This window comes from Epargyreus clarus, unplaced genomic scaffold (assembly GCF_041222505.1).
Source record: "Epargyreus clarus isolate Ecla_fem2 unplaced genomic scaffold, WU_Ecla_fem_2.2 ptg000035l, whole genome shotgun sequence".
Lineage (NCBI taxonomy): Eukaryota > Metazoa > Arthropoda > Insecta > Lepidoptera > Hesperiidae > Epargyreus > Epargyreus clarus.
Window position 1 is genome coordinate 9,366,041 of NW_027332240.1, and position 26,949 is coordinate 9,392,989.

A 26,949-nucleotide genomic window follows, 5' to 3' on the forward strand; every position below is an offset into this window, starting at 1 on the left:
CAAATAGTCACATTGTTATTTTTATCCGACTTCCACCTGATGGTAAGTGCCTACTGCCGCCAATGGACATCTGTAATCAACCCCAAACAGGATTAGACATTCCTACATGAGGTCGGCCACAGATGCGCCGCTACTCCTGAGGACTAAGCTGGAACGCCTCGGAAAAGTCTGTCTCCCTTACCACAACCTTCAAACCGGAACACAGCAGCGCATAACACTGCTGTTATTAGGTAGAAATAGGTGTGGCGGTGGTACCGCCGGAGTCGACCACAAAGGGTTCTACCACCTTCAAGTGTGTGTCCTAAAAATGTGTGGAATATAAGGTAGCGCCCTTTAATAATACTTTACCAATTTCTGCCTATCATTGTTTGAAATTTGATATTTTTCTAAGCAATCATTTTAAAATTTCTAACTTTCGCTTTTTTCGAATGAACCGTCGTCTAGCTATAACATTGGCCCGAAAGGGTCACCTAGTATGGGTACGTTCCCTTAGATGAAAACTAAGGGCCCTTTTCTTGTCACGCGACACAGAACACAAAGTGTTCTAATGTGGATCTGGTCCGCATGCGTGCTATCCCCTTTTATAAGATAATCCCCGTGATAAGAATAAGATCCGATAGCAGCATTACGCAGTACGGCTTACGCCCGTTTTTAATAATTAATCTATCCATTTTTAAGAACGAAATTTGACAGTGTTTTTCTAAATAGATTGAATATTGATAAGAGGATTTTACAAGTGTTCTAATATTTAAGCCATAACTTTTTAACTCTTTCAAATAAAATACACTTAAATATGAGTACAATTTTTATTAACTTAATAAAAATACATCACAATATTATAGTATCTAATAACTTATAAATACACGACAATATTAGAAATACAACCATATTGTATAGAAGACTAAGCAAAACACATGATATTCTATCTCACATCATATCATATACCAGGTCCTGCTGCACTGTATCCGCGTCTAGAAATCTGTAGCTAATTACCACGCTTTTATTAGCTTGGGCTGTATCCATGTATGTATGTATGTAACGGAATCTTTGAACTCGATTTTTACCCACTTTGAAAGGTCCGATTAATTTAAAATTTTGAACAATTATCAAGAACCGATGACAATGCACGATTTAAATAATTGTATCCCATTCTCCTCATCAAGATCGTCAGGAATCAGGATTAACGATATTCCTTGTGCGATTTTAGCGTGGTTTTTAGTTTTAAAAACTACAATTATTTCAGTTTACTATTTCAACTCCAGATATATTTCATCTCGAGACTTAGATGGAACGCCTTATGTGCCTATGACTCTTTAAAGGCCTAATCTGTAGTATTTGTACCGTCCACGATGTCTTGGAATCACTAATTACAAATTAATGAAACAGTGAAATAGTCAATGTAAATATTTCAGACGAATTCTAATACATGCAGGCTTACATGTTATTTGAATAATATCGTACGTACATGATTATGACTAACATACAAACCGATCTTAATCCTCACACATTGTGATCGGTTGTAGTTAGAACCCCTACTATTCTATTGTGAAGTTTGTTGTAGTTCTTGAGCCATAGTGATTTACCATCAGGTGGATGTTTTTTCTACTTCAATCTTAAACAAACTTATTTTTCAAAGCTGTTAATGCATTGGCGATTTTTCTGGTGTTGCAAATGTCCATAGGCGACGGTGACTGCTTTCCATCAGGTGACCTATTCGCCTAATCGGTAGGTTTAATTATAAATCACACATTTTCCATATATCTATCACGCAAGACATGTTTATCTACCAGAATATGCAACACCCAAATGAATTGATAGTTTTCTTGTATACAATGATCTTTAGAATATAACACTGCTGTTATAGATACGACAGAAATGTATGGAGTTGCTACAATAAAAACTATTCTATAATTTTACTTATACATACATATAGCATACAGTGCACAGAGATAAAATTATGCTAGAATAACCTGTATTTACTATAATATTAAATGTATTATTAAAATGTATGATCACAACTTTTATTGTAAGATAGAAGACATTATTAAGGGTACTTTGTAATATTTTGAATGAACTATCAAAAAGTTAAGTTAGAATAACTAAAAATAAAGATTCTACAGTATACTGAGTAAACTCAACTAGTTACCTATTACTAGATAAACTAGAAACTAAGTTACTTTAGTAACTAACAACTTTCTAGAGAATTTGGAGTTCGATAAAAAATATTGACATTATAAATTTCAAATACTGTGACACTTAATTTTACTATAAAGTGATGTTACAATGATACCATTAAAACCTTTGGATGCATTTTCACCGAATTGTGCATTGTAAACGGTGTGCAAAGTATAAGCTGCCTAGCTTTAGACTTTTTTTCGGTGGAGTAAAATGTGCTTTGGCAAAGGGAAATCTCCCGCCGGGCTAGGTGATCATGTCCGGGGAGCGGCCGGGCTCCAACAGTGTCCTTTCGGAGCAACATACAGTATATATACGTAACAGTATATATGCAACATGTTTAGAAAACTTCGATAGCGTGATTCAGAACACTCGTGGCGCCATCTCTTGACGAGTAGCGAGAAGTCGCCACAGCCACACCGGCCGCGATCCTTAGCTTGAATCCCACCATAAACGCCCGTTATTAATAATCAATCTATCCAGTTTTTAAAGATCGAAATTTGGAAATGTTCATGAAGAAATTGTCAAATGTAAATTTTTCGTAGGTAAAAATTGGTTAGCTTACTTAGGTAATACTACACAAATTAAAATGTAGCAATCCCGTATACGTGGTTTTAACACATCTCAGGTGAAGAGGCATACTCTAGAACTTTTCAACTTTCAAAAGACTGCTTGTACGATATTTAATTCACTACTGAAGTGTCTAACATACAGACTTACAGACACAAAAAATACATTGAAATAAAAAATATTTTGTTATAGTTAAAAAAAATACAACACATTATTGTTTGAGTTTGATGTAAATAAATATAATATGAACTTAGAATAGAAAAGTTATTGAAATCTAAGTTAAAAATATTATTATTATATATTATAGATGCATAATATACAAACAGCTGACATTTTTTACATATTTTGCAAGTGCAGTGTGATGATATTACAAACATTATAACTTTGATTTGAAATAAGGAAAGTAGCGTTAATAAAACGTAGATAACCGAATGTAGCCAAATATATACGATCGGTGTACAGTTAGAGGCCCAAATTTTACGTTTGTATAGTCTGCACCAAACTTCTAGTCCGCTCTGAAATTGTTGCGCGCAAGTTTAGTTAGCATATACTCCGTAACATAAGGGCACACTGATTGCGCTATGTGTTTATCTACAATTTGCTGTTGCGACGCGATTATTTCTATATTCAGAGCCGACTAGAAGTTTGGCGCGGACTCTACTATTCAAAACCTTAGCCAATTTCAATAAAACAAATTGAAAACCTACTACTGTTATACCTTTAAACCTACTAGCATTCAAATCCATAAAAAATCTTTACAACACTAGCGAATGAAATCTATGAATTTAAGAATATTAACTGCGTAATCAATCACTTATCACGATAGAACGATTAGCTTTTGCTGTCGTCTTTCCTTTTGCTGTCGGAATCCGCTTTACGGCCGAGTAGGTCCCTCTTGAAGGTACGTTGGGCCTGAAAATAAAAAAAAAAACAAGTTAAAAATAATTACCATTTTATTATAATATAGGAGTAGCAGACGAGCATGCAGTCCACCTGATGGTAAGTGACTACTGCCGCCCATGGATATCTGTAATCAACCCCAGATAGAATTAGATGTTCCTACCTGAGGTCGGCCACAGATGCGCCGCTACCCCTGAGGACTAAGCTGGAACGCCTCGGAAAAGTATGTCTCCCTTACCACACCCTTTAAACCAGAACACAGCAGCGCCTAACACTGCTGTTATGAGGCAGAAATAGGTGTGGCGGTGGTGCCGCCGGAGTCGAACCACAAAGGGTTCTACCATATACTGATTCATTCATATTCATATATTTTAACAGTGATGAACGCGAAAGCCTAAAAGATTTAAAATGTCCATAAGCGGTAGTTGTTACATTTTAAATGGTTGTAGAACCCTCTGTGGTTAAACTCCGGCGTCACCACCGCCACACCTATTTCTGTTATAACAGCAGTGTTAAGCGTTCTGGTTTCTTATATCTTACCAATTCATTATCACTGGAATCCGTATCGCTTGAAGTGTCTGTATTGTAGTGCCCCATACCGGGCAGAACACCGAGACAGCGCATCACACCACCTGTTTCGACCACCGCTGGGCTTGCTGGGCTACCGTTTTGTGTGCTGTCGAAAAAACAGTTTTTTTTTAAATAATTATAATTCAAAAACTAAAAACCACGCTAGAAAATGAAATTCGTTTAATAGAAGAATAATGAAAATTCGTTAATCCTGATTCCTAACAATCCTGATGAGGTGAATGGGATAAAATTATTAAAATCGTGTACTGTAATGGTTTCTTGATGAGTGTTCAAAATTTTTAATTAATCGGATTGTTCAAAGTGGGTAAAAATCGAATTAAAGGATTCCGTTACATACATACAGGTCAAGCTAACAAAAGCGTGGCTATATAAAGGAACGAAATAACATTTTCTTAAAGCTTGGTTTGAAATATGGCTGCTAAAAGATTAATCGTAGACAAGGCTGTTCTTGATGGTCACGACCCTCAGTCATAAGGAATCGACTAAGAAGAAGAAAAGATTTTTAAGTAATACGTTTATTAGGTTTTTTGAACTGAAGCAAAATTAATTGATCGTTTTTTTTGGACCAAATATCGATTTTAGTATAACAAACCAGACCAGTAACAATATCTTAAATCGAAGATCGATTTTTAAATTATTGATCCTCAAGTCCTCGTTAATATAATTGAGACTAATACCTGACAGTGAGACATCTGTTTTAATCGATTTTTAGGTATGTGTAAAAATTGCCATCTGTAAGTTTTATGTATACTGTTTTATAATATGAATTTTTGTTAAGGATTGAAGGGGTTAAATATGTTTAGGGGGATAAATCAACATAATGTTTTACATTTTAGATCACTAAATAAAGAATACAAACTTTTCAGTATTATTAACGAGTCCATTTTTAGCTGGTTTTTCATCCTTATCTTTCTCATTGTCCATTTCACTTGCTTTCCGCTTCCTTACAACAACCTGTAAATAGCAAAAATTAAAGCAATTATTACTTTTCCTTCCTGTAAAATAGCAATGTGGCGAGTGTGGCTACTTTCCGCCACTCGTAGAGATGGCGCTGCACGTTTCTGAATCACGCTATCGAAGTTTTCTCAACATCTTGTACATATATAAGCTCTAAAGCGGCTTAAGGGGGGGACGGAAGGGGCGTGTTACGGACGACAACGGCCTACGTAAATAGTATTAATGTAAAAAATGTTAATTTATGTAACTCATGTATTTTATCTTAATAAATAAATCCTACTTAGATAATAAGAATAGATATGTAAGAGTAGGATAGCGATAGAATGTAATGTTAGAGTAAGATAGCAATAAAAATGTAAGCATAAGCGGCTTCGCTCGCGTTACGAAATAATATTAATAACTAAGAAGATTTATACAAAATTTCATCCCCTATTTTATTCCCTTGGGGGTAGAATTGATCAAAATCCTTTCTTAGCGGATGCCTAAGTCATAACATCTACTTGCATGCCGAATTTCAGCCCGATCCGTCCAGTGGTTTGGGCTGTGCGTTGATAGATCCCTATGTCAGTCAGTCACCTTTGAATTATATATATTTAGATAAGACAAATACGTAACTTCTATGAGAACAGAGATTAACATTAAATTAATTTAAGGTAACATTAGTTCACACATATGGACACATATTATTATCAGATGCTCATACAACCCTTTCATATTTAAATGATTGTTTTATGTTGAGGCCTTCATCCTTAGGAATGGCAATGAGTCTCTGATAGAACATGTTGCATATACAAAGGTGTTTCAGATGTCCATGGGCAACAGAGGCCAGTTACTCAACTCAACTGTCAACTGACTACAAGGGCTTTTGCTTCTCAAAACTTATAAAGAAACTAGCTGACCCGTTTTTAAATGTTAAGGGTGAACAACCCTTATCACTTAGGGCTATGAAAAATAGATAGTAGCCGATTCTCAGACTTACTGAACATGCATATAAAATTTGGTGAAAATCGGTAAAGCTGTTTCAGAGGAGTACGGCAACTAACATTGTGACACGAGAATTTTATATATAAGATATACTTACTCCAGCCAACTTATTCTTCTGTGATTGGTTACTTGTTGGAGTGGTTTTAGCCGGTGCCAGCTGAGCTCGCAGACGAATCATCTCCTCACTCTCCGCTAAGTTCGAAACTCTCTCCCTGAAATCAAAAACTATTGAGAAAACAAAAATGATAATCCATTCTTGTCCCAGATCATGTATGATTTATCGCAGACACACCACTACCCCTGAAAACTAAGTTGAAATACCTCGGAAAACTTTATCTCTCATACCACACCCTCCAAACCAAAACACAGTAATTAACACTGCTATCATCAGTATGGCGGTGGTGACCCCGATATATTTTTTTAATTAGGAATAGCAGATGAGTATGCAATCCACCTGTTAGTAAGTGGCTACTGCCTCCCATGGACATCTGTAATCAACCCCGGATAAAATTAGTTTCCTACCTGAGCTCGGCCATTGATGCTCTGCTACTCCTGAGAACCAAGCTGAAACGCCTCGGAAAAGTATGTCTCCCTTACCAAACCCTTCAAACCAGAACACAGCAGCACTTAACACTGCTGTTATTAGGCAGACATAGATGAGGCATTGGTGCTGCTGGAGTCCAACCTAACAGGGTCCTACTTTATTCATTCATGTTATTATAGACTAGTGTTACCTGAACTCTTGCATTTCCTTCTTCTCCTCCATGGATATCTGCTGGGCCACCTCGGCTTTGGTGCGCTCCACGAGGTCTAGGAAACCCACTTCGTCGTCATCCAGACCTCTGATCATGTTCTCTGGAATTCATATTACCAATTTTGAGTCTATATCAACAATCCAGAATAATTTCAGATGTAAATACCAAGGTCCATCAAATGAAATTTATAACGATAAAAGTCATTGCTAATGAAGAATCATAGAGTATGTTGACTACTCAAGTTAATTGAGAGTAATTTATTTGTTATTTCCTTTTTACATATTCAGGTTACTACTTTAATACTTTGATTATAAACATCTGATACATAAGTATAGACCGCGTAAAACTGTTAGTCTGCTCTGAATATAGTAATGAATCGCATCACCATAGCAAATTGTAAGACTACACCTGCTTGCAACAATTTCAGAGCAGACTAGCAGTTTCGCACAGATCATACAATACATACAATAAATGATAACCAACAATGAATCCGTCTTACCACTTTTCGAAGTAGAAAATTTGCTATTTTAAGTTATAATTAAGGTGTTTCGTTAGCGTCACTGGATCCAAATCAAAACTGATTCTAAATAGCTTGAAGTACTAAAAAATGTAAGGAGTTATACATACTAAGCTTGTGGGCCTCCTCATATTCAGCATCCTTTCGCATTTTCTGCTCTTCCAGACGTTGGTACAGAGGTCTTGAATCAAACTGCTCTTCTGGGGCCTCTGAAAATGAAAATATTTTCATTAAAAATCCTTACTAATATTATAAATCCAAAAGTAACTCTGTCTGTCTGTCTTGTCTCTTCTTCACTCCTAAACCACTGAACCGATTTTAATGAAATTTTGTACAAAGATAGTCTGAGATCTGAGAAAAGGACATAGGATAATTTTTATCCCGGAAATCCCACAGGAACTAGGGATGGCGATCTAAAATCGATTAATCGAAGAATCGATCTTTTGGACCCAAATCATCGATTATTTTAATCGATATTAGTAAGGATTGAATCGTAAACTATGCATTTGATCAAGCGATGATCTTTAGCAAAGTTGAAGGTACAAATTTTCAGTTTTATATATGTTAGTATGTTATATTACTTTCTTTTAAACGCGGGCGAAGCTGCAGGAAAAAACTAGTAGACTGATAAAGATGGCAAATTATATGGGCTACAAGTCATTTATATGTCCCACTGCTGGGCACGAATGTCCTTTAATCGTACTCCACCATGCTGTCCCAGTGCGAATTCGCGAATGTAGTGATGGATTAATTATAGACCCCTGTCATGTTTCCAAACCACCTATCAGGCTATTATGACAATTTCTAACGACAATTAATTCTAAATACGTTATGAGCGAACTCGTAATAGTCGACTCAATTGAAATATCAATACGATTTTTAAAGAGGTTTTTATTTTTCAATTCGCAAATACAAGGTTTCATAGTGAAATAGAAAACCCAGCAATGTTCACGTTAGCATGAACTCGTTATCGATAAATTATTTTGACTGAACTCTTACCTTTAGGTTGGTCCTCTGTTCGAACTTTTTCCCATTCCTCCTGTCTTACCCGCCTCGCCTCCAATATCTCACTCTCAGTAATAAATCCGGAACTCATAGTTTATACTGTAATGTTTTTAAATCGTAAAAACAAGAAAAATATATTCCACAGGGTAAAATACAACCACAACCGCAAAATTCACTTTTAGTTTGACAGATATCAGAATTGACAGATTGACAGTTTGTCAGGCAGGGGTCAGATAGATAAATTATATATACAACAGATCATATTATTATCATAATATTTGTTTTATTATAGAAAATGATGATTCAGTAATTAACTAGTACAAGATGCTTTACTATAATTAATTAGAAAGTGTTCATATAATTATAATAAAATATGTACTTTCGTTTAATTTTTATAAATAGTTAACGTATTCAAGTTAATCAACATGCAGTATAAACCAAACGCTATTTTGTTTGCAAAGTTTGTTACAATAAATAGCCATATAAATATTATAGTAATCAGTAACCAAAAATTGTGGATATAATAATAACATATTGATGTTGTTATTAATCAATAGTGAAAACTGAAAGCTAAAACGTAGCATAAAAATCTACTTTTTAATTTTAAAACAGCAATATTTTTTAAATATAACTTCAATAAAACTATGTGTTGTCTTGATTCCTTACACCGTTCTTCGTAAATGCAAGTGTTGCAGAATTTTCAAAAAGTCTCGGCCGGCTGATTATTGCATTTCATTACCATTTAAATGAACTTTCGTCTTATTTAAAGACTGCAGTAGTGATTTAGGCGTAGAATTGAAATGTCGGAAGCCAATAACAGTAGTAAAAGTCAAGACGACTTGGCAAAACAATTCGTCGAAGATGGTACTAATAAGCTAGTTGTTAAGTGTAAATTTTGCGGATCTAAGATTTTGGACAAAAATTCTGGGAAATATGTTTCGCAAGAGGTAACTCGATCTTTTATTTTTTTCTCTAACTTTTATTTCCAAACAAATTTACATAACCTCAAGACTACAGTATACTTTTAGAGCTAACCAAAACAAAAGTTGAATAATCAAAATAAAAAACCATAATGCGGATTACTGCGGTATTTCTGCTCACGAACATTTCCTTTGATAGTGTTAACATCGAAAGTGTTTTACGTGTAGAAAGTTTCGCTCCAATTTTCAGTTGTTTTATATCACTTGTTTCATTTATTCAGAGATTTAAGACTTATAAAACAAAAATACAAAATTTTATGCAATGAACTGTACCTTTTGAGTTGATCCAAAACTAATGAACAATGTAGATTAAATAGGTAAAGTTCTTATAATACCAAATAGTGGTAAAAGAAACCTTCAAACCCAGTTAGTTTGAAATTATTTTATTTAGAAAATGGTCAGTGTTGCATAATGCAAAGCGTTTGTCTGTTCTTTCTCTTTATTTTTATTTAATTTGTTTTTTAATATAACATTCTAACTAAAATTGACTATTCTATTTTCATCATTTGGGCGGTACATTTTGCCTTGTCAGTTATGCTTGTATAGTCACACCAAACATCAAGTCAGTTATGAAGTTAATGCATGCGGGTGTCAGTCACAGAGCCAATGCGGTCGAACACAACTACAAGCATATACTGCATACCAACATAAGGGTACACTAATGCTGATATGTACCTGCGGGTGAGAGCGGGAAACACACTGGTGCCTGGAGGGTCCCGTGCTGTCTTTGTTCTGCTAATACCTGCAATGTGCTGTTGCAGTGTGACTCATTTCTATATTTGGAGTGGACTAGCAGTTCGGAGCGGACTCTATTTTACTAATTCATAGTCGAGGGAGAATACTTTGTAATTAATATGTTATCTTTACTACTTTGGGACTATGTGCTATGCCTCATATTATAAGTCTCCTTAACCAAATCCTTCAAACTAGAACATAGCTGCACTCAACACTGCTGTTATATGCCTGATATTATTACTGTCACACTCCCTGAGTTGTATGACGGCATATGCCTACTTACTAATTTTATCTTATTATATTTACAGATAGAGCTTCCCCTCATGCAACAGGACACAAGAAAGGACTCGTCTTTCCAGAATGAAACTCTCAAAGACTTCTACCACGTAGAGAACATGTATACATTTGAAAATATAGGTTTCACGCACACAGTCGCAAACCGCAAGTACCTCAGCTGTGCGGATTGTGACGCCGGGCCCGTGGGGTACTGTGATATGGACAGTAAACACAGCTACGTAGCGTTGGCGAGAATTGAACACTGTTAAAGACAAATATTTGGCGGTATTTTTTGGGGTCATTGCAGTATTTTAAAGCAATATAGTGGACCTTTGCTTATTTTTAATGATGAGGGGGTTGCATGGTTCTAAATGGTGATTACGTCAGCAATATTAATTTATTATTTCTAACTTTTTGCAATATTTCATTCTAATTAAATCTAATATGGCAACCTAATGTGTGGAATATTATGTTTAAAATTTTTAATTTAAAATTTTGTTTAAAAATGTTCAATAAATTCACCTTTTTGTAAAAAAGTATGTTATAAATAAATATATAACAATAAATGCACATGACTTGTGGGGTAGTATTTCTTACTTTTGCCGATAAGGTGAGGGGGGGTTAAAATTACAAAATTTATGCTTATGTAATTCTTTAATGACCCCATAAATGTCTGCAATGTAGGTTATTATTTCAATGCTCTTTTATTATGTAATAGGAGACTAAACATCTAAAATATTGACTGGATAAGAGCCAAGAGGGTTAAGGCCAGAAATTAAGAATTATTTTATGCCCAACGGCATTGTTTTATTATAGATTCAAGATTGCTCTTCCTTTTTTTACTTTTTCTTATACTATAGCGGATATTATTATAAAATAGATGTTTGGTATTTTTATTTTAAGTATGTAGGTCATATTGCAAGATTCTTTTCAACTTGACACATAAAAGGATGGTTTACAAAAGATATTAATTTATGCACATTTCAGTTCTTCTATAGTTTGAAGTTCAGTCTAAGAAGTTAATTGTTATAGTACTTAGTTATCGTCGAATCTTTACATTTGAGCTTATAAGTAATTTTATCATTTACAACTTGTTGTTAGTAACATACAATTCCTTGTTTCAAAATGTATTGCAATCTTATGAGTCCCTTCATATTTTACCACTCCATACTCCCAAAGTAGTCATTCCATTATTTTTTTCACAATTATGTACATGTATACATTGCAAATTTCAATTATCTATGGGAGATTAATATTTATTCGAAAACCAATATAAAATTTATGTAAAAAAGAAATTATTATATTTGAGCACTTAGCTTACAGTTGCAAGTTAAATTATTTTTTAAGGCTTTTTTATATGTTATATTTTTTACAGTGTAAATTTTGCCTTATTTAAAATTAAAGAATTATGCTTTGGTTGTGTATTTTATTGATAAAAGTTATGTGGAACCTGACATATAAATCTGATGAGCTGTTTTGAAAAAAGCTCAATAAGTTGTGTTTTACCAAAGACATGTAATATGGCTTTATTTAAATGTATGGCTGGTGCCTGGCCAGAAGTGTTAGTGCATATACCCACTATTGTTTGTGCTGTAATGTAGTCAACCATTGATGTTATTATTAACAGGGGAAAAATTATTAATTATAACTATCTTTATTGCTGTTTTTTTTTAATATTTAATTTTATCATAAAACCTGTAAATTTTTATTTGAATACATTCAAAGAAAAGTTTTTACATATTTCTTTAGCATACTTAAACATTTTGATATTTTTATACTGAGCGGTTTTGGAATTGAGTGAGTTTATTAAAGATAATAAGCTACATTCAGAAATTACAATACGAATAAAGCTATATCCGCGCGGCCACATACTCGAGCAAGATGGGACTTCATACCCACCGGTCTCTCATATGCCGCGTCTGCGTTTGCAATATGGGGGTGGGTAGGGATTATTCTGGTCTCGAGGGTACCGTCTTTACTCGGGCAAATTCTCAAGGGGGTGAATACCCCCTTGATTTTTTAAATATTATTTCATAATAATATAATATTATTAATAATATTATAATATAATGAGACAACATTAAAATTATACAAACCCCGCTGTTTAGCGGGGGGTACATGCACATACTCAACGAGCGACGAGGAAAGTAACGACTAGGGACGGCGATCTGAGATCGATTAATCGAAGAATCGATCTTATGGGCCAAAAAAATCGATTATTTTAGTCGATCTTCAGTAATGGATCGATTCAGTGAATCGATATTTTATCCTAGTAGATCGAAAGTCTATCTTTTCGTATTTGGTTGAATGAGTTATAGACATTTTTTGTTGACGGATACATATTTCAGTGCTTGTTTAGTCCAGATGACCTTTTTTCACTATCTTCGATATTTTTATAATAGTCAAATACCCTATTATACCATAAAAGTACCAAAGACCGTACCATCGATAATCCAGATGAAGTCAACACCTAAATGCGTTTCACAAACATGTTTTAACAAGAGTTCATCAGATAAATATAAAGTACAACTTTTTCCTATATAAAAGTACATATTATATTTTTGCAATGCTTTTATACGAGAAAATCTTCGAAAAAATGGCAGCCCTACCGCAAATAGCAACGTGTGGCCACAACGGAAATAATCGCGGCAACACGAACAGTGTTAGCAGTAATGTGTAGACGCACCATATGAATAGTTCGGCCGCCGGACTCCGACATTTCAGCTAGCTTATCCACGGAACATCTATATTTCTAACGGCGAGCTTTTCGCTAGAACTTGAAGTAGTAAAGCGTAACTTCGTAACTTACAATTATTATAAAATTAGACGTAATAAGTTGCACAATATAAGCACAACATAACATAATTAAATACTTGCTGTCTGGCGTTACTTCCGTATAGATTACTATACTCTTTGTTCCATATCTTCCGATGTATCCTGCAAGTCATGTAGATAATAATGTTGGTTCCAGTATTTACTTAGAAGATTTTTTATATTTGTGGTTCTAGTACTTCTAGTGAGTGGTTTGTGTGGTTCTTAACAATACGTCATGCTAGTGTTACTACAACTTAGTTCATAAATTTGTGGCTAGATGGCAGTGTATCTTACAACAAATTGAACAATGTTTTTTGTTTGAAATATCGAGTAGGTTTAATAAAACTTTTTCTAGTATTTTGCAGGTGCTAGCAAACATCATACAAAAATATAATTGCATGTAACTTTTTATTACCGATGATTTTATATTTTTAATATTTAATATTTTTGGAATGCAAAAAATGCAAAGTTATTTAATTACATACATTTTGTATAATTAGAACTGTGTATGTATATAGTACTATTAGTATATATCTATTTTGTAACGTTAGTCATCTGTTTCCGTGGTGTAGCGGTTATCACATCTGCCTAACACGCAGAAGGCCCCCGGTTCGATCCCGGGCGGAAACATATTTTTTATTTTTTTATTTATTAAATGAAATATGAAATAAATAAATACATTGTTACTTTATAATCAAATATGATAAAATTAGGCAATAACTTTTAGCTTACTTTTGAGATTTTATTATTATACATCTCGCGATACACATCATTGCTTACAAAATACAAATCTATTGTATCAAAGAAAGACATGAACAATGTAAAAAGTAAATAGTGTTTTTTCATTCTTCTTGTCTAAGATCTCAACAATATATTAATTATTATTTTAAACTTCGTTACTCTCTATATACTCCCTTCTTCAAATACAAAGATTTAAATATAAAAAGTAAAAATTTCGTTACCTTCTCTAATGTCAATTTTTGAAGCCGTAGGTAAAAGTTCTCAAGTACCTCGGTAGACATAGTAAAAATTTTGCATACTTATCATTATGTCTCCATCGCGGTTCAGAGTTCACTACCTACCTTTACTGGTTTCCCATAATCACTAGCATTGTTCCATGAGGCCACTAAAACAGCGATAGTTCTATAATTTATAAAATGGTATTTTATAACACATGTAAGTTGCCTAAGTTGAAATAAAATTTAATACTTAGTAATAAAATAACAGGTAAGGAAAAAAAACTAAGAACGTTTTATTACGCTTTAAAAAATATAAATCAATTAATAAAATAAATAAAAAAGCTAATCACGTCATTTATATAAAAAAAACTGAATTAATTGGAGAAAGTAAAACAAATTACTCGCGTAAGTTTCAATACGACAATTGCAAAGAAAGAAAGTGCATATTAGGTTAATTTTTATCCAAAATTTCTTACATTGTTTGTGAGTTAGGTAAGCTAAAAAATGGCGTTAAGAGATAAATAGACAAACACCATAACTAGTATAGTAATAGTATCCTCTTTACACCGTCGCTGATTTTATGGCCACACAGTGAAAGCATTTCATAGGCGCTGAGTTTACCGAGATTTCGATCAAGTCATCGGATGTAAGATTAGATATCTAGCGTAAGGCGCGTATCCAATGGAGATCGGATATTCACTGAATTCAAATACTTCGGTATAATACATAAGTATTATACCGAAGGTAACCAATAAATATACTTTTACATTTAATAGTGTTTAATATTTTATTATGGTTACCATATATTGTGTAACCTACCTGTGTGTTTTTCCGGAGAATTTAATTTTAATTATCGGTTGTTTGGGATTTATTTATAAATGAATAGAAGTAGCAAACGAGGATCCAGTCCACTTGTTAAGTGGCTACTGCAGTCAATAGACATCTGTAATCAACCCCAGATAAGATTAAATCCCTCCCTGAGGTTGGCCAAAGATGCACCGCTACCCCTGAGGACAAAGCTGGAACGCCTCGAAAAAGTATGTCTCCCTTATTACATCCTTCAAACCGGAACACAGCAGCGGTTAACACAGCTGTAAAAAGGCAGAAATAGTTGTGGCGGTGGTGCCGGAGTCAAACCACAAAGGGTTCTACCATCTTCAAGCTTTTATGTTGCCATGCTCAATCATCACCATCGTAAACTAACCCTTATAAGAACAATATCAATTCCCAGATAACATCGCTTGGACAAACAAGAGGCAATTCCAGTTACCGTTTCATGTCGAGTCGTGAGTCCGTACGACAAAACGACTTCCGACATTTTTGCGCATAATGTTTGCTTTGTTGGGACTTTGTCGTAAATATTTGGTTCAGCCAAGGCCGGATTTAAGGGAGGGCATCCGGGGCGGCAGCCCGGGGCCTCCACAAAAGAGGGGCCCCCACAATAGAGAAGTCGGATTTTTTTTGTAATTCCGACTAGTAAACACTAGTAAAAAAAATATCTTTTCCTTTGATATTTTTTTCGCTGTTTTACCTTTATCTACAGTACTTTGTACGAACATGAATACTAGAAGAATCTACCTGCGTTTCACAATAAAATATTTATTGAAAAACTCAACTGAAAAAATTGTTTATTTTATTCGGAAAATAATTTGGGGCCAGGGTGCCTCCATACTAACTATCAAGTTAACAAGTCCTTCGTCAACATTCCGAAGACTACTATCCAAATATAATATCTAGGCCACGTATAACACAACAATACTAAACTCTATTGCATACACACATGTAACTTTGCATGTAACTTTACAGGGGCGTGTGTTACATGCATTGCACAATGCGAGCATGAAACTGTTTGCTTATCTTTTAAGATAGATTAGTATCTATTAGAATATTTTCGTTATTTCGACATTTGAGTAACTAAATCTGCATTCAGTTTGTGATTTTGTGTCTAAGTGCACAAAAGATAGGATTTTTAAAGTGATAGATGTAAGAAAACGAATATAAGTTTATTCTAATAGACGGTAAAGGGCTGCTGCCGTTCAATCTATAATCAACCCCAGATAGGATTGGATTCCTACCTGAGTTCAGCCACAGATGCGTTGCTATTCCTAAAAGTAAGTTGGAAGGCCTCGTGAAAATGTAACTACTTTTTTTTCAAATTTTAATATGAACATAGCAACACTAAACAATTGTTATAACGCAGAAATAGATAAAGCAGTAGTATACTAGCTGTCGAACTCTATGTAAAGCTCTACCACCTACAAATCCTTAGATATACATATACATCTAATATGTGTAATCTTATATATAAAATTCTCGTGTCACAATATTGTTTTCGTACTCCTCCGAAACGGCTTTACCGATTTTCACCAAATTTCATATGCATGTTCAGTAGGTCTGAAAATCGGCTACTATCTATTTTTCATACCCCTAAGTGATAAGGGTTGTTCACCCTTAACATTTTTTATTTATATGACAACACAACGTTTGCCGGGTCAGCTAGTATACATATACATAAATATGAGTAAGACAGTTAAGATGTGCAAAATAAATCTTATTAGAAATGAGCACTTGCCTAAACTAAAGGAAAGGTACATTGCGAGAAAACCTGCACAACTGAGAGTCCTTAAAAATATCTCAAGTATGTGAAGTCTACCAATCGTCACTTGGTCAGAGCGGTTGACTATGACCTAACCCTCTCTCACTATGAGGTGAAACTCGTGCACAACTGTAAGGTAGTAATGGTTTTTTTTTTATTATATAGAAGTAGCAGACGATCATGCAGTCCACCTGATGGTAAGTGGCTACTGTCGCCCATGGACATCTGTAATCAACCCCACATAGGATTAGATATTCCTACCTGAGGTCGGCCACAGATGCGCCGCTACCCCTGAGGACTAAGCTAGAATGCCTCGGAAAAGTCTGTCTCCTTTACCACACCCTTCAAAACGGAACATAGCAGGGCCTAGCACTGCTGTTATTAGGTAGAAATATGTGTGGCGGTGGTGCCGCCGTAGTCGAACCACAAAGGGTTCTACCACCTTCAAAAATGAAACGTAATTCATTTGAAATTTGAAAGGTTGACGATGAAAGTTAATTCCCATAAGAATTTTATCTTTTCCTCACCTACAAATAAAAGACGAATGACTGCTATTTTAGGCCATATAACAGATTCTGCGGAAAGTACAATTAGATGGTCATTACCGTCTCTTATGTAACATTTTAGATCTTAAACATTCAAATTAGCTTGTTACGCTGTTTACGACAACGCTTAAATCCGGTGAAGATTGAACTTTTGCCGCCAAATGGGTTCTGTTGGTAACATTGCCACCCATTATTTTTTCTTTTCGAGGACGAAACCTTCAAAAGGTACTCGACGACGTGGGAGCGACGCTGGGTTATGTGGGATTTTTACCGCACTAAAACCCCGCGGTGGCTGTCCTCAACACTTGTTGGAGAACTTCGGAATATACGGCGTAACACAACCGGAGTCCTGCAAGCGATGCCCCGATCGGGCTCTGCCCTGGGGGATCAGTTTTCGCTCCTCCCACACAATCTGGTGTTTACGCCGTATACCGCCGTTCTTCCCGGGGTCGCTTACTGGACGGTTCGAGCATAGTTGAGATGGTTCGAGCTCTCACTCTTTGCCCCTGAAGCCCCCTTTAGTCGCCTCTTATGACAGGCAGGGCATACCTTAGCCCTATTCTAGTCCCGGGACTACAGGGGCAAATGTGTTTTAAACCAACCAAAAATTAAATTTAATTCACATTTAAAATTTTGACATCAGAGAAATTGCGATTACCACAGAGTTCTTCGCTGATAGCCCTCAATGGGAAAAATGCCTAAACGACGTTCTAAGCACTTATCTTTAGTTACGCTAACAAATAACGAAATAACATAACGCATAATACGTGTTTCACATTTGTATGACATTTTCACATTTTCCTAATTGAATGAGTGTAGACAATTGGAAAAGTTCTTGTGTAACTGTTATGTCATGTGGCAAAGATCATAGTTTAAGATCCATTGGTAAAAGTAAATTTACATTATTGTACTCATAAATATTTTATTTTGTCTATTTTATACAGTTAAAGAGAACAATTAATTAGAAATTGTAATTACACATACCTAAGCAAGAACAAGGAGTATTAGAAAAAAATAAGAAGTAAATTTTTAAGGGTTGCCAACACACATTAAAATGGCTTAAAATTTTTGAAAAACAACACATTATTTATGAAATATGAAAGTATGTTTTTAAGGGAAAAATACATTAATTAAGCATTCCTTTGTAATTGGGGATAGCAATATATTTGTAACCGAAAACAATTTGGGTGCCAATCCTATCTGAGATTGATTATATTATATAATAGACGTCGGACATTGGTGGCAGTGGTCAAGTACCATTAGATGGACTGGTAATTTTTTACTTTTTATTTAAAAATACATGTTAAGTACATACTAGATTCTTTTAAAAGACAAGTGAAGGAAATCTACCTGACACGTTAACATGCTGCATATATAAAACATTATTATTATTTGTATGTATTTACTTTACCGTTCTTTCCTATTCTCTGTATTACCACTATTTCTATCCCTTAATTTCTTTACCTTCAACACTAGCTGCTGATATGTTCAAAGATAATTTTTGAGTCGGTATGTATTACATTTGTACACCCCTACCTGTATTTCTTGCATCTGTATTGTTTTCTTTCAACAACTCTAAGGTTGTCTGGAAGAGATCGCTTTTAAGTGATAAGACCGCCTGTTGTACCGTTCATTATGTGTATGTATATTTTTCATGTATTAGTTGGTGTATAATAAAGCATTTTTGTATTGTATTGTATTTTTTTTACAAAATAACATGGATATCCTAAGAAATTTCCCGCTCGGATCTCTAAGCGAGCTAAAAATTCAAATCAAAGTAATGAAATGCAAAACTTACGACTAATGCATAATTTGATTGTTCAAAATTGTTACATACCGCCGTGGCAGTCGTTCACGGTTACGATTACGTATAATTACACGTTAATTGCATATTTAAGTGCATATGCATACAAAAGCGATTCATACACAAAATAATGCGTTTAATCACGCGAAGATCGCTTGATTGTTCTATAATTGCTTTATTTTTAATATTTGAAATAATTTTTAGATATAATAGTAGATTTTTTTTTATTTTGCAAAATGTTGTTAAGCCGGTAGTAATAATCAAACTATCCATTTTTTCTCTACCAAAGTTTTGAAACAAAATTACAATAAGGTAAAATCTGGCAAACTTTAAATTGTTTTAGTACTTAGTACCTATATATTTTTTTAATTTGGTAGCCAATTGAAATTACATACTTAATTATTATAAAAACAAAAAAAAACTGACTGCTTAAAATAACTGAATGCAGGGGAAACAATGTAGTCTCACAATTTAGATGATACCAACGATAGGTATCTTTGGTTTCGTCTAAACGTGATGTGTCTTCGTCTAATTATAAACTCATAATTTTGTTAAAAGCAGTGATAGCCTAATGGTTAAAAACACGGCCTGTCGATCAAGGGGTCCGATGTTCAAATTCCAGGCAATTACCTCTGATTTTTCAAAGTTATGTGCGTTAGAAATGAATTATCACTTGCTTAAATGGTGAAGGAAAACATCGTGAGGAAACCTGCACACCTGAGAGATTTATAAAAAAAAATCTCAAAGGAATGTGAAGTCTCTCAATACGCACTTGGCCAGCGCGGTGGACTATGGCCTAAGTCTTCTCATTATGGGAGGACACCCGTGCCCAGCAGTCTGACAGTAATGGATTGATTATGAATTATGTTAAAATCCGTCAAACCGCTTGGTTTGTAGAGCGTGCTAAAGAATGAGACATCGTATATACACTTGAGAAGCATTACCCTCCTCAATCGGGTTAAAATAGAACAGATTAATTATTGCTAATGGGCGTAAACCACAGTGATTAACCGCTCCGCACACAGATAACATATTATTTTATGCTATTTGCTTTTTATGTGTTTTTCAAGTACCTAATCTTATTATGTAACGAACCTTATTTTTTAAAGTCGGTTAAAATTTGACCAACTTAACAAATATTTGGCTATTAATGTAAATTTTAAACGAAAAGTGTATTATTGTCTTGGATACGTAACCAACGTAATTTTTACTATACCTACAATTAATTTGTGATAATTTGTATGGTAAAATATTGTTATTAACGCTTTCTACACTCACAGCCCCACACTAGGATTCCCTGTATCATGGGTGCCATGGACACACACAAAGACAAATACATAAACACCCAGACCCAGAAACAGAAACCTAAATTCATCATTTAGATATCTGTCTGGCCGGGGATCGAACCCGGGATCCTCTGCGCGTCAGACCGGTATGGTGACCGCTCCGCCACGCGGGTCGTCAAAACAACAATATTAAACAATAGTGTACAATCTATATAATGAATGTAAAGTAGGTAAATTTAATGATCTGTATTTTTGAATAACCGCCATCATTGTAATCATCATCAAGTTTTGTGTCACAATTAATAAGTTTATTTTTTAGCTTAGAACAATCGAAAAGGAGCTTGGAGTTCACCTGATAGTGGCTTCTCCCGCATGTGGATATCTATGATCAATCCCAATAGAAGAGAAGTCCTGCCAGAGGTCGGCCTCAGATATGGTGTTGCCCCTGAGGACTTTCATGGAATGCCTCGTAAAAGAGTAGTATTTAAACGAGTGACTGCAAATAAAAGTTTTGAATGACAACAATAATGAATTTTGGTTATAGTATTACTCAGCGAGTGACTGGCTGCGAGTGACGAGAAATCAACAGAACAGCAACGTACAAACATTAATGTGAGTTACTTAAAAAACGAAATGAGAAGCTTTATTATATTTGAGCGACCTAATATTTGTCTAAGTGTAAACATTACGTCCTGCGTTTTATTCTATATTTAGCTATATTTTATAATGTTTTTTTTAATACTGAGCAACATTTTATTTTAAATGAAGTGTTTCGAATACAAAAACCACTTTGAAAAATACTATAATAAGTCGAATATTGTGTGCTCATGTCATTGATCATGAATAAAGGTAAGGTCTGAATTCATACAGATTGGGCCCACCCGCTCGCAGGGCGCTGCCGCGCCCTGCACGCTTAGTTTTATATTGTCTTATATGTTCCAACCTAACCTAATCAATTCAATTAGAAAAACCTAATCTATCTTAATACTAAAGTTGCCTCTCTATATTTCCAGTCGCTCACTTAGTAATGTAGTCGCACAAGTTATTAAAACAGTATGTCATAATCAGTCGCTAATTTTTTTTTCCGACCGTTTTATAATTGCCCCTCGTAAAACTTGTCTCCCTTCAAAACCCTTCAATCTAAAATACTATTAAGTTACTACTAAATTTCCTTTTGTACTACTTACTATTAAATTTTCTTTGGTAGTTAAATTAGAATACCTCATAAAATATCCAGCCCTTATATTACAGAAATTGGTGTTGCGGTAGTGCTTCTAAAGTGGAAGTGATACCTCCGAAGCATGAAGGGTTCTTAAGTAACCTTAAAGTTATATTTATACGTATTTTAGAAGGCGGCACCACCGCCACACCTATTTCTGCCTAATAACAGTAGTGTTAGGCGCTACTGCGTTCCGTTTTGAAGGGTGTGGTAAGGGAGACATAATTTTTCGAGGCGTTCCAGCTTAGACCTCAAAGGTAGCGGCGCATCTGTGACCGACCTCATGTAGGAATATCTAATCCTATCTGGGGTTGTTTACTTTGCTTAGTCCATGGGCGGCAGTAGCCACTTACGATTAGGTGGACTGCATGCTCGTCTGCTACTCCTATATTATAAATATTGTTAAGGCTCCAGAGGTCAGAAAATTTATAAGACTTGATTTTCGAGGATGACTTTAATTTTAACGTGGATGCCACGAGACAACAGGGACAAGTAAAAATAACAAGATTTTATTAAAGCTAATAGATTTTTGCAGGCGCTAATTAGTTTAGTGGTAGGAAAGATGCTATTGATTAGTAGCAGGCGTAAACATGCCCCCAGGCGTTGAAGGCTCTGCATTCAACCATCTAGACGGAATCGTTACTTGGAAGCGGACAAATTCGACTGAATGATCTCTTGACGATCCCACTGGACGTCTTGATTTCTGCTACACGAGCGACGTTATCCGATCCGGGAAATAGTGCCACAATTCGACCCAGCTTCCACTTCAACGGCGGTAGATTTTCCTCTTTCAAAAGGACTAATGAGTTGATCTCCAGTGGTGAGGATGGTGTCTGCCATTTAGTACGTTTTTGCAATTCGGATATATATTCTTTGCTCCACCTCGTCCAAAAGTGCTGACGGAGTTGTTCAACTCGTTGAAATCTTGTCAAATGAGTGTCCTTGTAATGTTGAATATCCTGGGTCGGAATGGCGGTTAGTGGACGCCCAATTAAAAAATGACCTGGCGTCAGTGGATTTAAATCATCTGGATGCGAAGACAAAGGAGTGAGTGGTCGCGAGTTTAAAATAGCTTCAATTTGCGTCAAAGTTGTATACAATTCTTCATACGTTAAATTGCTATTTCCTAACACTCTTACCAAATGAAATTTAGTAGATTTTACAGCTGCCTCCCAAATTCCACCAAAATGTGGTGAATACGCGGGAATAAAGTGAATATTAATTCCCTCATTCACTAGGTCACCGGACAACGAGTTAGAGTTTTGCTTTAAGAAAGTCGCCAACTCATTGTATGCTCCAACAAATGAAGTTCCGTTATCAGAATATATATGTCGTGGCTTTCCACGACGAGCAATAAATTTTCGTAATGTTTGGATGTAGCTATTACTTGTCAAGTCACCTACCAATTCCAAGTGGATGGCTTTGGTAGTGAAACATATGAAAATCGCTATGTACACCTTCACGATACGACAACCACGTCCTTGACGACTTATAGACGCAATAGGACCGGCGTAGTCAACGCCGACGCATTCGAACGGATAACCGCCAGGAGTAAGGCGCTGCCGTGGTAAGTTACCCATTATAGGAGGTTTAACCTTTCCTCTCATTCGTGCGCACCTAATACAACGATGACAAGTAGCCTTTGCCAAATTACGGCCACCGATTGGCCAATAGACTTCTCTAATTGATGCTAACAATAGTTGTGGTCCAGCATGTAAAAGCTTTATATGTTCATATTTAAATAACAACTGTGTGAATCTATGAGTGGACTGTAATAATAAAGGATGTTTTTTATCATATAAGAACTCTGAATTATTAATACGACCACCAACACGCATTAAATTATTTTCATCCAAAAATACATTAAATTTTAATAAAGAACTCTTAGGAGGCAAAGGTTTCTTCTGCAATAATAGCTGGTATTCTGAAAACGATTCTCGCTGAACGGTGCATATTATAATATTTAATGAATTATTTAATTCAGTTTCAGTAAGGAAATTGTTTGTAGGACGCTGTCCCTTACATGATGCGATAAATCGTAGCACATATGCAATTGCACGTTTCAGCCGAATAAAATTCGAAAACCGTTCAAATTTTATAAATTCTAAAGGGTGATCATTATTATTCATTTTTACTAAACACGATATTTCGGGACGTATTTCAGGTAGCGGTTCACAATCTAACAATGATTTCGTAGACGGCCAATTCTTACTAGGTCCCTTTAAAAAATCAGGTCCTGACCACCACATCTCGAGAGATTGAATGGCATCAACACTGACTCCGCGTGACACATGATCTGCTGGATTTTGATCAGAAGGAACGTGACGCCATTCGCAATCGCCAGTTTTTTCGAGTATATCTCCAACACGGTTACGGACAAACGTATGTAACTTGGTTGGCAACATTTTTAACCAACCTAAGACAATGGTTGAATCAGTCCAGAATATAGTTCTTGTTACCGTTAGTCTTAGAGACTTGCAAGCCTTTTCATATAGCCTAGCCGCAACGAGAGCACCACAAAGCTCAAGCCTGGGAATTGTTGTGGCTTTGATAGGTGCGACCCTACTTTTAGCTAGTAATAAACGTACTAATATTCTGTCTTTATCGTCTATGCTGCGAACGTACAGACACGCACCGTAAGCCTTTTCCGAGCTGTCGGAAAATACGTGAAATTCTACTCGAATAAATGAATCGATTATTACGCAGCGTGGTATACGTAAATGGTTTAAAGCTTGTATATTTTTTATTAAATTAAACCAGGTCTCTTGAATGTCCCGAGTCAAGGGTTCATCCCACGATAGATTGTGCAACCATAACATTTGCAAAAATATTTTAAATTTAATAACGACTGGAGACACAAGGCCTAGTGGATCAAATATTTTGGAAATTAATGAAAGGATCTCACGTTTTGAATATCCCTTCCTTTCAGTAGTTACACTTATCCCAATAGGAAAATATAAGTCATCGGGTTTAGATAACCATCCTAAACCTAAAGTTTTACTGGAATCGTTACCCCCAATATTTAAATTATGCGTGGACTCCGTAAACTCTGACACTAACTGAGGCTCGTTTGTCTTCCACTTTCTCAGTGGTAAGCGAGCAGAGGCAAGGGTAGCCGTTATCTTCTCACGAAGATCTCGAACTTCATTCAAATCATCCCCACCACTCAACAGATCATCAACATAAAAATCGTGAAGTATTACCTTTGAGATCTGAGTGTCTTTACATTCGAGTCCAAGTTGCTTAAGGCACCTAGTGGCAAGGTACGGTGCACTCGCCGTTCCATACGTTACTGTATTAAGTTCAAATGCCCTAAGCGACTGAGTTGGCTTATCGCGCCACAGGATACGCTGTAAATACCTATCGTCAGGATGCACAAGTATCTGCCGGTACATTTTCTCAACGTCGGCTAAAATAACGTACTTGTGCTGTCTAAATCTTAACAGAATGGATAAAAGGTCGTCCTGTACAGTAGGACCTACCAATTGAATACTATTGAAAGTAGCTCCACTACTGGTGGGAGAACTAGCGTTGAAAACAGCCCTTAATTTGGTCGTCGTGCTACTCTCCCGCAGGACGCCATGATGTGGGATATAATGTGCATTATTTTCCGATTTGAGCTCACACTCTGACATGTGACCCAACGACTGGTACTCCGACATAAACTCCTGGTACATTTCATATAGTTTCGGTTGTTTTATAAGCCGGCGTTCCAACGATAAAAAACACTGTTTAGCTCGTTGCAACGAATCACCTAAAACGTTAGGGTTCTCCTTTAATGGGATTCTTACACAAAACCGGCCATCTGGCATACGAGTAGTATTATTAATGAAATGTTCTTCGCATAACTTCTGTTCCGGTGAATAACTAGAATGAATAAAATCGTTAACTTCTTCTAAATTCCAAAATTCTGCGAGTTGATTTTGTATAATTTGATTTGATAACTTATCGATAGTCGAATTGTCACTCACATAATTACACTGAATGGGTTTAGGTGGATATACTTTAAAAGACTTATTATTAATCGGACCAGAAATTATCCATCCTAACCTAGTTTCGCAAAGCGTAGGTTTATTACTTCCTAAATTAATTCTTTGCGATCCAATTAAATCCCAAAAAATGTCCGCACCTAAAATTAAATCCACTGACTCGGGTCTATAAAAGTGAGGATCCGCCAAACAAACGTCAGTGGGTAAATTAAGATGCGAAATATTAACTGTACGACTCGGTACATTATCCGTTAAGGACGGCAAAACAAAACAATTTATATTACGCATAAAAATGTTATCAAGTGACTGCAAACGCAAACTACACATTTTATCAATATACGTAGTCACATTGTTTATGCCCTGAACAGATTGATTTATCTGATTATAGGGCAAATTTAACCGTCGGAACATTTTATCCGACAATAAGCTCGACGTGCTACCGGAATCCAAAACGGCGCGCCCGACATGAACGCGATTGTTGGAATCATATAACTGAACCAGCGCAGTCGCTAGAATAACGTCGCCGCGGTTAGTTACTTCATGACTCGCGGACGACACGCTCGCTGATAATGTTAAGTTATTTGAACCGGTGGAGGGAGTCACGCCGATGACGTCATCGGTGCGGTCACTATGCACAAGTGGCTTCTTATCATTAACTGTAACGTGAACTAACGCTGAATGCTTGCGTTTACAAATTTTGCAACCTTGTTTTTTACAACTGTTTGAAAAATGAGACTTCGAAAAACAGTTAAAACAAACCTTGAACGTAGGTAATAATTGCAGCCGAGCTTCATTACTTAACGCTAAAAACTGAGGACAGTTATTTAACCTATGCTCGCCGCTGCACTTTGGACAGGAGTCCTTCGAAATTAAATTGCTTACTTTATTTTGTGTTGTGACCATAGCCTTAACTTTAGAATGTCTATTGTTATTATGATTGTAATTGGTAGGTAATTGGTGCGTCTGTCGTGAAAATTCAATTGTATCTAGTAGGTTGGTGCGTATACGCATAAACTCAATAAAATTTTGAAGCTGCACGCGCGTCTCAATATCCAAACGACCTTTGTACTCCTCCCACTCACGATAGGTTTTGCTATCTAACTTATGAGTAATTATGTGGAGGAGAAGAGTATCCCAGTGCTTAGTGGGCTCGCCCAACGAATCTAATGCACGAATATTTTTATTTAACTGATCTATTATGTTTTTAAGGTTACTGGCAGACTCCCGTGTAACCGGTTCAATATTAAATATCGCAGCTACATGGTGTTGAATTAACAACCGCTTATTATCGA

General features: G+C 35.6%; 3 protein-coding genes and 1 non-coding gene across 4 annotated transcripts in view; 3 read left to right on the forward strand and 1 right to left on the reverse strand.

Annotated features, from left to right (window-relative positions):
* LOC140756452 (uncharacterized) overlaps window positions 1–26,949 on the forward strand; it is a 105,654-nt gene that overhangs the window by 39,835 nt on the left and 38,870 nt on the right. The gene's annotated exons all lie outside the window — the stretch shown is intronic.
* On the reverse strand, window positions 788–8,645 carry LOC140756420 (PSME3-interacting protein). The gene is made up of 7 exons (XM_073091918.1): window positions 8,449–8,645; window positions 7,560–7,658; window positions 6,912–7,032; window positions 6,275–6,389; window positions 5,096–5,190; window positions 4,186–4,321; window positions 788–3,657 (listed from the first exon to the last, which is right to left on the reverse strand). The coding sequence occupies exons 1-7, from the start codon at window positions 8,543–8,545 to the stop codon at window positions 3,577–3,579; spliced, it is 744 nt and encodes a 247-aa protein (XP_072948019.1). The 5' UTR covers window positions 8,546–8,645; the 3' UTR covers window positions 788–3,576.
* strat (RAB interacting factor STRAT) lies at window positions 9,118–11,023 on the forward strand. Its single transcript, XM_073092000.1, has 2 exons — window positions 9,118–9,401; window positions 10,478–11,023. Exons 1-2 carry the CDS (start codon window positions 9,255–9,257, stop codon window positions 10,712–10,714), a joined length of 384 nt encoding a protein of 127 aa, XP_072948101.1. The 5' UTR covers window positions 9,118–9,254; the 3' UTR covers window positions 10,715–11,023.
* TRNAV-AAC (transfer RNA valine (anticodon AAC)) lies at window positions 13,817–13,889 on the forward strand. The gene has a single exon. It is a non-coding gene; the product is annotated as a tRNA-Val (tRNA).